Source organism: Mesoplodon densirostris, chromosome 17, assembly GCF_025265405.1.
Source record: "Mesoplodon densirostris isolate mMesDen1 chromosome 17, mMesDen1 primary haplotype, whole genome shotgun sequence".
In the NCBI taxonomy this organism is placed as follows: Eukaryota; Metazoa; Chordata; class Mammalia; order Artiodactyla; family Ziphiidae; genus Mesoplodon; species Mesoplodon densirostris.
Window position 1 is genome coordinate 63,887,967 of NC_082677.1, and position 14,188 is coordinate 63,902,154.

At 44.5% G+C, this 14,188-nt stretch overlaps 1 protein-coding gene across 6 annotated transcripts in view; it reads right to left on the reverse strand.

Annotated features, from left to right (window-relative positions):
- Positions 1-13,876, reverse strand: part of DZIP1 (DAZ interacting zinc finger protein 1) — a 53,820-nt gene extending 39,944 nt beyond the window's left edge. For 5 of the 6 annotated variants that reach the window (XM_060080098.1, XM_060080097.1, XM_060080096.1 and 2 more), the window contains exons 1-6: positions 13,619-13,876; positions 11,969-12,078; positions 11,051-11,278; positions 10,384-10,938; positions 4,099-4,183; positions 2,172-2,299 (exon numbers count right to left, since the gene is read on the reverse strand). In XM_060080098.1, coding sequence (XP_059936081.1) covers positions 2,172-2,299; positions 4,099-4,183; positions 10,384-10,938; positions 11,051-11,086 — 804 coding nt within the window. In that variant the 5' untranslated portion in view covers positions 11,087-11,278; positions 11,969-12,078; positions 13,619-13,876. The remainder of the gene's footprint in view (positions 1-2,171; positions 2,300-4,098; positions 4,184-10,383; positions 10,939-11,050; positions 11,279-11,968; positions 12,079-13,618) is intronic. The other variant, XM_060080094.1, reaches the window with a different exon arrangement.
- Positions 13,877-14,188: the final 312 nt, after the last annotated feature.

The window sequence follows — 14,188 nt, forward strand, 5'->3', positions numbered from 1 at the left end:
CTGGTCCAATCAGCCTTTGATTTCTGGATGACCTTCTGCTGTGTTTTTTTTTTTTTTTCACCTAACTGGGGACCTGAACTACACTACAAATAAACTCCACCTAGCAAACATACAGAACACTGCACCCAACAACAGCAGAATATACATTCTTGTTAAATGCACATGGAAGATTCACCAGGATAGACTATATGTTAGGCCTTAAAATGATGTTCAATTTTAAAAGGTTGATATCATGCAAAGTATCTCCTCCAACCACAACAGAATGAGGCCAGAAATCACTAACAAAAGGAAAACTGGAAAATTCACAAATGTATGAAAACTAAACAATATACTCTTAAACAGCCAATGGGTCAAAGAAAACCTCACTAGGGAAATTCAAAAATACTTTAGGATGAATGAATATTAAAGCACAACATACCAAAAAAGGGAAGCAGACAAATCAGTGCTCAGAGGGAAATTTATAACTGTAAGCACTTACATTAAAAAAGGAAGGGGCTTCCCTGGTGGCGCAGTGGTTGAGAGTCCACCTGCCGATGCAGGGGACACGGGTTTGTGCCCCGGTCCGGGAAGATCCCACATGCCGTGGAGCGGCTAGGCCTGTGAGCCATGGCCGCTGAGCCTGCACATCTGGAGCCTGTGCTCCGCAACAGGAATGGCCACAACAGTGAGAAGCCCGCATACCGCAAAAAAAAAAAAAAAAAGGAAGTTCTCAAGTGACAAAAAAAGGTCATTACATAATGATAAAGCGGTCAATTCATCAAGAAACTATAACAATTGTAAATATATATGCATGAAGCATTGGAGCACCTAAAATATATAAAGCAAATACCAACAGAATGAGAAGGAGAAATAAACAACAATACAATAATAGTAGGGGGATTTTAATACCCCACTCTCAACAATGGGTCATCCAGACAGAAAATCAATATGGAAACACAGGAGTTGAACAACACTATAGACGAAATGGACCTAAAAGAGATATGCAGAACATCCTATCCAATAACAGCAGAATACACAACCATCTCAAGTACATACAGAATATTCTCCAGGATAGATCATATATTAGGTCATAAAACAAGTATTAACAAATTCAGGAAGACTGACTTTATATCAAGTATTTTTTCTGACCCCAATGTTATGAAACTAGAAAACAGTAACAGAAGGAAAAATTGAAATTCACAAATAACTGGAAAGTAAACAACACACTCCTGAATGACTAATGGATCAAAGGAAAAATCAAAAGGGGAATCAAAAACATCTTGAGACATTGGGGCTTCCTTGGTGGCACAGTGGTTGAGAGTCCGCCTGCCGATGCAGGGGACACGGGTTCGTGCCCCGGTTCGGGAAGATCCCACATGCTGCGGAGCGGCTGGGTCCGTGAGCCATGGCCGCTGAGCCTGCGCGTCCGGAGCCTGTGCTCCGCAAAGGGAGAGGCCACAACAGAGAGAGGCCTGCGTACAGCAAAAAAAAAAAAAAAAAAAAAAAAAAAATCTCGAGACAAATAAAATGGAAACACAACATACCGAAACTTATGGGATGCATTAAAAGCAGCTCTAAAAGGAAAGTTTATAGCTATAAACGCCTACATGAAGAAAAAAGAAAGATCTCAAATAAGCAACCTAACATTATACCTCAAAGAACCAGAAAAAAAGAACAAACCAAATCCCAAGTTAGCAGAAGGAAGGAAATGATAAAGGTTAGAGAAGAAATAAATGAAATACAGGATAAGAAGACAATAGAAAAGATTAAAAAAACTAAGAGTTGATTTTTTGAAAAGATAAACAAAATTGACAAACCTTTAGCTAGACTAACAAAGAAAAGAAAGAGGACTCAAATAAATAAAATTATAAATGAAAGAGGAGACATTACAACTGATACTACAGAATTACAAAGGATCATGATAGCCTACTATGAACAATTGCATGCCAACAAATTGGACAATCTAGAAGAAATAAATTCCTAGAGACATACAACCTACAAAGATGGAATTATGAAGAAAGAGAAAATCTGAACAGATGAATAATGAGTAAGGAGATTGAATCAGTGATCAAAAAACTCCCAAAAAAGAAAAGCTCAGGACCAGACGGTTTCATTAGTGAATTCTACCAAACATTTAAAAGGAATAAACCCCAATCCTTCCCAACATATAACTGTTTCTGAGTTTAGCATACCTTAGAGAATCTGACTGCATGGGCACGCTGTGCAGCCTCTAGCTGGGACCTGGTGAGCTGCAGCTGCTCCTGCAATATGTCGACCTCATTCTGGAGCTTGACAGTCTGTGCCCTTGTCTTATACTCTGCTGCAACAGAAATACCTCGTTAAAATACCATCTCTTAGAAAACCTATCTGAAAACTTTTGGGGTACATCCTATTGATAAGACAAAGACAAAGGAAACTGCTTTTACTTGGGATATTACTTTTTTATGCCACATGAGCCAACTTTTACTCTCTACTATTCAATATTTATTTTCAGTCCTTCATATTATTGAGCACTGAATTATTTTTAGCAGATTCTTTCAGCCACGAGATTGAGGTTGGATTATCCTACATAGATAGGGCGAGAGGCCATTCAGGGAGCAAAAATGGTACAAGGAATAATCCTGGGCTCTTCGTCAAGATGCCTGTCTTAGTCAGAGAAGGAAAGCAATAGCTTCCACGGCAGGTACCACAGTATTGAAATCTCTATGGTCACCATCCTTCTGGCTCCCACCGTACTCTCCTGAGAACCTCATCTGTGCTAAGATAAGCAGAGGCTGGCACTCAAAATGCAAACTTGGGCCATAACCCATCCATGGGGCAAAAAGGAACTACTGAAAAGTCGTTAAAGGGAGCAAGAAGTGAAGGGAAGAATACTTATGTACATGTACTTACATGCAGATGTACACATGACTGAATGGATATACATGTGTCTGTGAGTGTAGACATGAAAGGTATGGAAACCAAGGTAGAAAGTCAGAATCTCAAAGATGACCTGAAGAAATAATACTCATTTCAGAGTCTGAAATACTCTCTGAAATGAGTATGAGATAGAATAAGATACTGAAACAGAAGAGAAAGAAGGTCAGTTTCACACTGAAGAGTGGTAGGTTAATTAAAATACTTCATCTTCCTATTTCTCCAATACATTGCTAAATTGTATCACTCCTGGTGTGTCCCTTAGGAAACATGATAGCCATTCACCCCAATGTATAGGACAAAAGCCCAGGATCATCTTTGCTTCATCTCTTGCTCTCATGTTGAGTCACATCTCTGTGGCCTCTGCATCCAGAATAAATCTTCTCCATCTCCACTTCTCCCACCTTCCCTGGCACCGTCCTGGTCCAGCTGCCACCTTCTCTCACCTGGGCTATCATGCAGCCTCCTCACCTTCCCAGCTGCTTCCACCTCTGCCCCTACAGTCTGTTCCCCAACTGCAGCTAGAGGGGTCATTTTAAGATACAAATCAGATCATGTCCCCGCAACTTAAAATCCTCCAGTGGCTTCCCATTACGCTTATTATATCACCCATATGCCCACCCAGGGCGTTCAAGGCCCTACGTGAACTAGTCCGTTCCTAACCCACCACTGCCTTGTTCACCCTGCTCCACCAACCTTCTATCTGTTCCCCAAACACGCCGTGTCCTGCTTCTTCCTCATACACCCTCACAGTACGAGTTCCCCTTGCCTGGGATATACATTTCCCAGACTTCCCGCAGGCTGGGACCCCAGCATCATTCTGGTTTCTGATCAACTAACGCCTCCTTAATGAGGAGTCACTAGGAGTCACTCTCCATCCCGTTCTCCTACTTTATGTTCTTCACTGCACTTGCCACCATTTGAAAAGAATCACTCATTCATTTGTTTAAATGTGAATCCTCCATCCCTCCCATTAGGGTGTAGGAGAGCCAGACAGGGTCTGTCTTGCTTACGGCTGTATCCCCGACCCCTAAGGCAGCGCATGGCACATAGTAGGGGATCAATATTAACTAAATGAGTGAACAAGGACTATGACACTTTCTTTTAAAAGGATTGAGAGATGCTTTGGACCGTGTCTCACTGAAAAAAAGAATAAAGGTACCAGAAAGAAAATAGATCTTCGAAGTAGCGCTCACAACTTACCAAGATGAGAATTTTCAGGGTGGCGGCGCTGAATATGACTTTGTAGAAAAGCTTGGTTCATAAAGGTCTTGTCACAAAAACAGCACTGAAAAGGAGAGAGCAACAAATCCAAGTGTCTGTAACAAGTGCCCTTCCACCTAATTTGAATTAAAATTTGGGTACCTGAAGCACTATCTCTTGGGCGATTTCCCCCAAAAGTTACCACCCTGGCAAGTGATACTGAAAGCATAACTAAAAAGACATACAAGACCAGGGTGTTCTTCCCAAACTGAACACAGGACAGTGAGAGCCATCTCTTGACAGTTAAAGTAGCCCATCTTGGTGGTTTCTGGAACCCCTGATGCTGCCCGTTAAGACTGGTGGTTCACAGCCCGCCAGCATCAACTTGTTCATGACACTCCAGTCATGCCAGCCTCTTCCTGTCCCTCAAGCAAGCCAGCTTCAGACCCTTTGCATTGGCTGGTCCCCTGCCCGAATCTTCCCCGGACCTTCCCATGACTGGCTCCTTCTTGACATTCAAGATGTCATTTACGGAGCATCTTCCACGCTGGGGCTGAGCTGCGCATCCTCAGCAAATCTGCCTGGATGAGCCTCCTGACAGGCACTGTCCCATCACACTGTCTTGTTTTCATCATTGTACATCTCACCAGTTAATATTTTCAGGTTTCTATACTTCACTTGCTTATTGTCTCCTGCCTAATCCCTCTAGGTTCTAGAATGTCAGCTTCCTGAGAGCATGAACTCTTTTCTCTCTCATTCATAGCTTTATCCCCAGAGACCAGCATTAAAAAATCATTGAGCACATGCTTAGAAATATTTGGCCTCCTAAAATGAATTTACTGGGGAAAAAAAATCAATCCTACCAATATCTCTATTCTCTACTTTAACACAATTTTTAAGCAAAAAATTCAACTTGTTTCATCTATATCCTCCCCCCTGGATTACTCTGAAGTAAATCTTGGATACTGCATATTTCATTTGTCAATATTTCAGAATCTATCTCCAAAAGGACTTTCTTTTAACACAATCATAATATTATTATCCCACATTTTAAAATGTGAAAATTAATTTCTTAATTATTAACAAATATCCAACCATTTGTTTATTTTTTCCCCAATATTTCACACATTGTCTTAGAAAACATTTTTGCAGTTTGTTGTGAATCAGGATCCAAATAAGGTCATATCCTGCAACTGGTTGTTTTGTCTCTTAATTCTGTTTTTGTCTATAGGCTGAGCCTCCAAGCTCCTTTTCCTTATAATTCTTTTGCTGAAGAAACTGAACATTTGTCCTGCAGAGTTACTCTCAGTCTGGATTTTGCTGTTTCATCTCTATTGTGCTATTTACATGTTCTCCTATTCAGCTTTTGCCTTACTCTTTTTTTTTTTTTTTTTTTTGGTACGCAGGCCTTTCACTGTTGTGGCCTCTCCCGTTGCGGAGCACAGGCTCCGGACACGCAGGCTCAGCGGCCATGGCTCACAGGCCCAGCCGCTCCACGGCATGTGGGATCTTCCCGGATCAGGGCATGAACCCGTGTCCCCTGCATCGGCAGGCACACTCTCAACCACTGCGCCACCAGGGAAGCCCCCTGCCTTACTCTTAATGAGTATAATTGCATCAGAAAACTTTAGGTTCTAATTTCCCAGAAAATTAACATTATGGCATATTTCTCAGCATTACATATCAGAGGATCTTTACAGCATCTTTTACGACTTCTCTGCTCATGAGGACTGTTCTGGTTTCCTCACAACAGTTTAGGGACTGCCCACACTGGCTCGGGTGTAAGTGTGGCTCTTGGGCTACACACAGCACTGGAGAAAGGAAAAGAAGAGGAAACATGGAAGTGTAACTTTTAATTTCTCAAAATAGAGAATATGTATTTTAACTATTGCAACAATACAGAAGACTCATGAGCTCAGGGTAAGAAGGGGTTCATACTCCAAAAAGAAAAGACTGACATTTTGACTACATCAACATGAAACACTTCTATGACAAAAATACCAAAACAAAGTTAATAGACTTCTGGTTTCTGGATCTGCATGTAAGGAGCTTGAAAATCGCCACTCCATCCTAACAACAAGGAAAAAGCTGAACAGACTGAAAAATCCACAACTCTTCTTGGATCTGTAAGAGAGGGGAGGCTACAGGGCAAACCACTGCCCCTGAGTGTGCTTTTCAACACTGCACTTTAAGTCCTTGCTAATGTAATAAGGCAAGAAAAAAATTAAAAGATATACAGACTGGGAAGGAAGACACAGAACTGTCTTTGTTTGCAGGTGACATGATCGTCTACGTAAAAAATCCAAAAGAATGGCCAAAAAACCCCTGGAACTAATAACCAGGTATAGCAAAGTTTCAGGATATGAGGTTAATATACAAAAGTCAACTGCTTTCCTATATACCAGTAATGAACAAGTGGAATCTGAAATTTAAAATGTAATAACATTTACATTAGCACCCCTCAAAATGAAATACTTAGGTCTGTTGATAATGGGGGAAGCTATGCATGTGTAGGGGCAGGAGATATATGGAAACTTTTTGTACCTTCCCCTCCATGAAACTAAAATTGCTCTAAAAGAAAAAACTTAAGTTCACACAAAAACCTGCAAGTGAATGTTTACAGCAGCATTATTCATAATAGCCAGATACGGGTTCCAGGCAAGATATCCTACAAAAGTAAAAGGTTAACAGACTCTGATTCATGTACACCATGGAATACTAGTCAGTTTTTAAAAAATGAATGGATTAGTGATACCTGAAACAACTGGTCTATCAGGCCCCAAAGCCAAAACTATCTGATCTACCACCACTGGGATTAAAACATACTTTATAATAGATCTTACAGTAATTAGAAACTTAATAAAAGATCATTCTTTACAATGAAAAACAGCAGGAGGTTCAGGAATCCTACTTATTGCACAAAGATTCTGCCTTAGAAATAATAAAGTTCCCTTTCAGGGTAAGAAGGTGGGAAGGAATTCTACATCATGTAGAATCAAATTTCTCCATTAATAAGATAATTATAAAACTTTTAAAACTGCTGTAAAAACTTTATCCTATAACCCTTTGCCTTTTCTTAAAAAAATAGTTTTAAATATATGATAAATATGTTTGATATACAGATGAATGATATAAACTTCTATTTCAAAGGAGTTCCCTTAAAGCATCTTTAGGACAGAAAGTGACATAATGCATTAAGAAAAATTAGGTACTATAAACTATTCATAGAAAGGAATCAGATACTCTTTCCCTGACAACCCCAGGGATATAATATGTTAAATTATGTTCAGGGTAATTGGTTTCAGAATGTTGACTACATGTAGGTTGTATGCTATATAAAACATGGAAATGTATTAATACCACTTCTATCCAAAATCATTAAAAATTTAAAAATACTTAGTGTAATGGAATTAACACAAGAATTCAGGATTCCTTTATCTAAATGAGTAGGATGGAGGCTTTTGATTCCTCCAGATGTCTTTTAAGACCTCTCAAAGACAATGACAGAGAATAGGAGATAAAGATTTTCACTATGCCCACTAAGAGCTAGGCGCTGTTACATCACTGTCTTTTAAAATTTCCATGGCAACCACTTTATCCATGAAGAAATCAAAGCTCAGGAAAGTGAAGTTGCAGCCTTATTGGTTGCACAGTTTGACCCATGTCTCTCTGACAGCAAGATGCATGCTTTTTCTACTCCTCAACACTCATATCCAACTCCAAGGGGCTCAATAATTGGAACAAGGGACAGAAATTCACTGACAGATTCCAAAATCTATCTGTGTTTCTGAAGTGTGGGGAGGAATCTGAGTCTTCCAGCTGTGAAAATGAAAGGTCTTCTTAGAGTCTAAGTCCTATTATAATCCACTGGAAATTTTTAATTTTTAAAGTTTTAAAAATAATTTGATAGCCAGATCACTGGTACACACTGGCCTTTACACATGGCCATCAAACTTCCCCGGCTGTTGGAGGTTTCTATTTAAATAAAAATTCACACTGCAGACTAAAGTCAAATAACTATTTAAACAAAATCAATTGACTTCCCATAAATTTTACTATAGGCCAAATATCCCTAGCTTACGAATCTGTAACAAAGATCATAACACCGTGGAATCCCTGCTAGCTTACATGCCAACTATTCTTAGCAGCAGTCTTTGACTACCCCTCCCTGAAACACTGACTCTCACAGCATCTCAGCACTGTGACTTCTGGCCTTCTGGTCTGAGGATTCATAAAGAGATAGGTCACAGGTAGCCACAGCTCACTACAGGGAAGCCACTGAAGAAATCAACATCCACTTGTTGGATGCCATTTACTGAGCTTTCCTCGTGCTATACATGCATTATCTCACGGGATTCTCAGAGCAACCCTACTATTAATGTTCTCATTTTCCAGATGAGGAAACTGAGGTTTAGAAGTTAAAAGACTTGCACAGAGGAATAGGTGGAATCCAAACCCAGGTAATCTAACTCTGGAGTTGTCACCCTAAAGGCTCTCACTGCTCAAGAACTCCATAAAGAGACAATGGCAAGTCACTTACTAGAGGGCAGAGTATACGTGTACTACACTAAGTAGGAAAAGGTGGTGTGGTCATTCCTATCTCTTCTTGGCCACACCTGGGCACACCATACAGCTACCACCGCCATTCAAAGTTTGAGTGGCCAAGAGTTGGCAGGTGTCACTCATTTGATAAAAGTGAGCCATTACTTTTTTATCCTCATATTATCATTCACATTTGAAAATCTTTACTTACGAACAGCTATTTTTATGATAACCAAAAGAACGAAAACGAAGTTTATAAACATAAAATTTTTATGTTACAGGTTTTAATGTTTCACTGAATAATACCAAAGCCAGGTAAACTTTTTTTAATGTTTTAAACAGAACCTATTCTATCCATTTTACGATAAATACATTTAAAGAGCCATCTCAGTACTATTTATAAATATTTAGTTTTTAAATAGCATTTATGAAACAAATAGGCAATTAGAGACATCAGGTATCATTGGATGACTATACCTAAAGGTTGTATACCCAAACATTAAGACTTTCTAACATCATTCTTTCCCAACTGTTCACCTAGTTTAAGTACACTTACTTCTCTCAAGGCTCCTGTTAGGTCAGTCTTAAGCCCTATTAACCTCACTGTTTTCTGAGCCCTACTCCCAGTTCTCCACCCTCACTCCTGCTTTGGCTCCACCATTACCTAAATCCACTGAGGCCTTTTAAGTCCTATTTAGCCAAAATGACTGGAATGTAGGAGTGTGAAATCAATCTTGTCAGTCTATTGCTTACTTTGATATCTTCATCAAACATTCTTTGCTTCTTCCACCTCACCAATAAAAAAGATAAATATGCTGATTTCTGTTACACACAAAAATTACAATATTTATCTTGGGTTCAATGTCTAACCCCTAACAGTTGGGAGATTAAGAACAAAAAGGCAAAATTTAAAAAATTTTTTAGTATTGTTATATCAACAAGTATTCTCCTGCTTAGGAAATATACACATTGAAATACTTAAGAGTCTGCAACTCACTGCCAAATGGTTCAAAAGTAATAGTATGATATAGAGACAGAGAAAATAAAGCCAATGTGGCAAATGTTAATAATTGGTGTAAGGAAGTTTTTGCACTGATCTTGTAATCTTTCTGTAAATTTAAAAATATTTCAAAATTTAAAAATGAGGGAAAAAGTCCACAAATTTAAGCATTCCATATCACTTGGGGCCGGAGCTCAACAGCAATTTGTACCTGGTTTATTTTTCATTACTCCGATTAGGAGGAAGAAACAGTTTCTTTTTTTTTTTTTTTTTTGCGGTATGTGGGCCTCTCACTGTTGTGGCCTCTCCCATTGCGGAGCACAGGCTCCGGATGCGCAGGCTCAACGGCCATGGCTCACGGGTCCAGCCGCTCCGCGGCATGTGGGATCTTCCCGGACTGGGGCACGAACCCGTGTCCCCTGCATCGGCAGGCGGACTCTCAACCACTGCGCCACCAGGGAAGCCCCGAGAAACAGTTTCTTAAACAACCAGCTTTTAGATAATTCAATAAAGCACTTCAGTCAACGTTACTTAATTATTAACCCTATGTTAGTCTACACAAGGTAATGAACCATGTTATCTGTTGGTTAAAATTACTCTTTCGCTTAAATATATGCTGTTTCTTCTAATTTAGAGTACATATTGGGGAAAAAAAAAAAGTCAGTGCTATAGGAAAGGACTCTCAATATCCCAGCCAGTAGGAATTGAGGGTTTTATTGGGTAATCACAAGGCAGCTTCCCACCTGGTAATAGCCGGCTTTGGCCTCAATCATCAGCTGCTGGGTGGAGATCAACTTTTTCCTCCGTTTACACTCTTCCTTGAGTAACTTGATCTCACCGGCCTGCTTGGTGTGGAGCTTCTTGCTCTGCTCGCACTCGGCCCGGCTCAGGCGCAGCCGCTCCTCCAGGCTGTGCAGCTGCGAGGTGAGGAACTGCTGCGAATGCAGCAGGTACTCGATGGTGAGCTGCGCCAGGCGGATGAGCTTCAGCAGCACAGGGTCCACCCCCGACTGGCATTGCGGGCACTTCTCGTCCTCCAGCTTGCAGAAGGTGATGTTCATGATGTTCTCCTGCAGCGTGAGCACGTCCACGGCTCCTACCACCTTGTCCACGTCGATGGCGCTCAGCCGCCGCCAGTCCAGGCTCTCCAGCCGCGGGCGGAACTGGAAGAACGGCAGGGGGCCCGAAGCCGCGGTGGCGGGGCCGCAGGCCATGGCGGCCCCGCCCAACGAGACAGCTGCGGAGGCGGGTCTCTCCAGGCCGTGGGCGAGCGAGCAGTAGACGTGATTCTGAAGGGGCTGCGGGAAGGACAGAGAATGGGGGAGGCGGAGGGGGCTGGGAGTTCTGTGGAGTCCCCGCCTCCCCAGCCCGGCATCGGCAGGCGGGCATCCCCGGCTTGCCGCCTCTTACCATGCTTGGAAGCAAATCCGCCGCCTCTGCCGGCATCGGAGGTGGGGGCAGTCCCGTCTACCCGGGCCGGGCCGCCTCACCCCTCGGAGCTGGGAGAAGGCCGGGTTCCGGGCGGTGGCGGCGGGCTAAGGCCTGGGCGTCTAGGCCGTTGTTAATGGCAACGCCCGGCGCGTGCACCTGGAGCAAAGCGCGAGCCGGCCAGCTCGCGGTCAGCGTGCGCCCAGGGCCCTGCGGGACCAAAGAAGAACTCGTCGTGGGCCAGCCGAGGACACACCGGTCCACCTCGAGAGGGCACACTTCCTGAGCTCCGGCTCGCGGGGCACCACCTTGCAAGTCTCTAAGGCGTGGGGAGCCACATCCTAGCTGCCAGCCTGTGATCCTCGCCTTAGGTTTTTGAGATTAGAAAGAATCATTCATCCTCCTCTTTCACGCACAGCTCAGAAAACGTGAAGCAACAAATCTATGTAAAATTAAGTGGGATGGAGGGGGGCCTAGCTGCGAAAGGGCACGAAGACACTTTGGGGTATAATAAAAAAATGTTCTCTGTTTTGATTGTCTTGTTGATTACCTGGGCATATACATGTTTCAAAACTCACTGAATGGTACACTGAAAATTAACGGTGCATTTTGTACATTATACTTCAATAAAGTTGTTTTAAAAATTAAATTTGTAGTGTAGTTAATTATATTTGATGGACGTCTTCCTAAATTTCTTACATTCAAGATACTTTTTTAAATGGAGTCTTTCTTCCTCTCTAGGTTGACCACCTAGATATAACATTCGGATAGAATTTCAAACCAAATAACTTCCCCAAATATGTAATACCTTACTTGTCTTTCCAAAAGGATACTTTTTTCAAAATGTGAAGATAAAGACAATTATATGGAGGGGGAACTTTACAGGGCCCTGGTATTTACCTTACAAACTTGTGTGGCAGCTGCATTCTGTTTTCTGGAGAGGCTGAACTATTTCTAGCAGCAATTCGTAGACCTCAGGCCTCTCATTCTCGAGGTCTTCTGGGAGCTGCCTGTGGTTACCATAGAGATGGATGAACTGAGGAAAAGCCAGCCATTCCTCAGTCCACCGGGGAGTCCCTGCTTGGACCAACCATCAGGAAAATTTTTGTCTCTCCTAACAGCCAAAGAACAGACGGAACGAAAATACAGTTCAGAGTAACTGGAAGCAAACTTGTAATGTCAAACATTTCTAGCCCTTTCTAGACACTGAGAACTAGAAATAAGCCCACAGGAAAGCATCCAGAAACTAAGCATACACTTGATAAGACTTCATAGAAGCCGTGCATCCAAATAATTTTGAACGGGATTTTGAAAGAAAAAGAGCTATTATCGATTAACCACAGCCAGCATGACAGTCTTAAAGATCTAGCTTCAAAGTCTGATTCTTCCATTTACTTGCTGCCTGACCTACAAGTTACAGCAGCCCTAGGCTTCAGTTTCCCAGTCTGTTAAATAGACGTCAGGATAACGACCTGGCAGGTCTATGTACCCTGGCCTCCATCCACTGGGCTGCAGGATCAGCGGGAACAAGGGCCGTGGTCTCTCTTGCTCACCGTTATATCCCCAGCACCTGGCATAGATCAGGCACGGAGAGGCGCGTTAAGAATTTGCCAAAAGGACATGTGGATAAAGAATGATCCGAATGAGGGGCTTCCCCCATGGCTCAGTGATTAAGAATCCGCCTGCCAATGCAGGGGACATAGGTTCAAGGCCTGGTCCGCGAAGATCCCACATTCCGCGGAGCAACTAAGCCCGTGCTCCACAACTACTTAGCCTGAGCCACAACTACTGGGCCCGCATGCTGCAACTACTGAAGCCCGAGTGCCTAGAGCCCGTGCTCTGCAACAAGAGAAGCCATCGCAATGAGAAGCCCGCGCACCACAAGGAAGACTAGCCCCCGCGGGCCGCAACTAGAGAAAGCCCAGGGGCAGCAACAAAGACCCAGACAAAAATAAATTAATTTAAAAAAAAAAGAATGATCCGAATGAATTAGGCGCTTAGGAAACGTCAGCTCCCGGCCCCTGTCCCTCATATTTCCTGTGCTCCCGGGCTCTGGGTACAAGCCCTTGAAACTTGGGGGTCTATCCGCGCGCTCCCACTGCATTCGGGAGAGGAGGCGCGCGGGGCTCGAGGCGCCCATCTCCGTTCCCCGCCACCACTCCGGCCCCGAGCACCGCGCCGCTGGCCACCCTCGCCCCTCGGCTGAATCTGAGTCGCAAGATGGCCGGAACAGGAAAGAAGGGAGCACACTTTCCCGTTCCCTCTGCAGGGCCGCCAGCCGGGCGCAGCGCCTCCTGCCCCGGGCGCACCATGGGGACGACCCGCCGAACCCACAAAGACAAAGGCCGGGGAACGCGGGCTCCAGTGGGGCCCCGGCGCCGCCCCTTAGAAGGCAAGCAAACGGGGAGTGGGGGGCTGCGGCAGCCAGGCCAGCGGGGTCTGCAGCGCCTCGGCTCGCAGCGGGAAAAGAGGAAGGAGGGCCCGGCTTCGCGGACACCCAGAGGCCCCGGCCTCCCCTGGGCGCCTGGCGCATCCCTGACCTCGACTCACCCCAGCTGCGCGCTCCTGGGCGGGCGGGCGCCGGGCGCTGCAGGCGGACAGGGGCGAGGCTGGGGACGCAGACTCCAGGGGCGCTGCTGGCACGGGCGGGCCCGTGGAGGCCGAGGAGCAGCCGGGCGGGAAGCGGCGGGCCAGCTCCTTCTTCCAGGACGTAGGATGAGGCCTGTCTGTTCTGGGCAAGTTGTGGCGAGGCTAGCCGCCTGGCGCCTCTCCAGGCCCTCCCAGATTCCCGGCCACGGGAGCCTCGGGATCCCCCACCCCCCTCCCGCCCCCTCCCGCCCCCTCCCGCCCCCTCCCCTCTGCGATCTCCCTCCGGCCTTTTCTCTCTGCCTCCCGGCTCCTCCGGCAGCTGGGCGGGACTGTGCGCGTCTAGACCGCCGCGCGAAAATGCGCTCCGCCAATCCCGCTGTTGGTGCAGACACGTGGTGCCTGGGCGCGCTGTGTTGCTGGCGTGGGATGCTACTTTTCAAAGAGAAACCAGATTCACTCCTACCCTGCGGTTAGCCTAACGCCCAGCTTAGCTAATTTCCCATAGAGGCAGGGGCTTTTTGTGAATTCCTT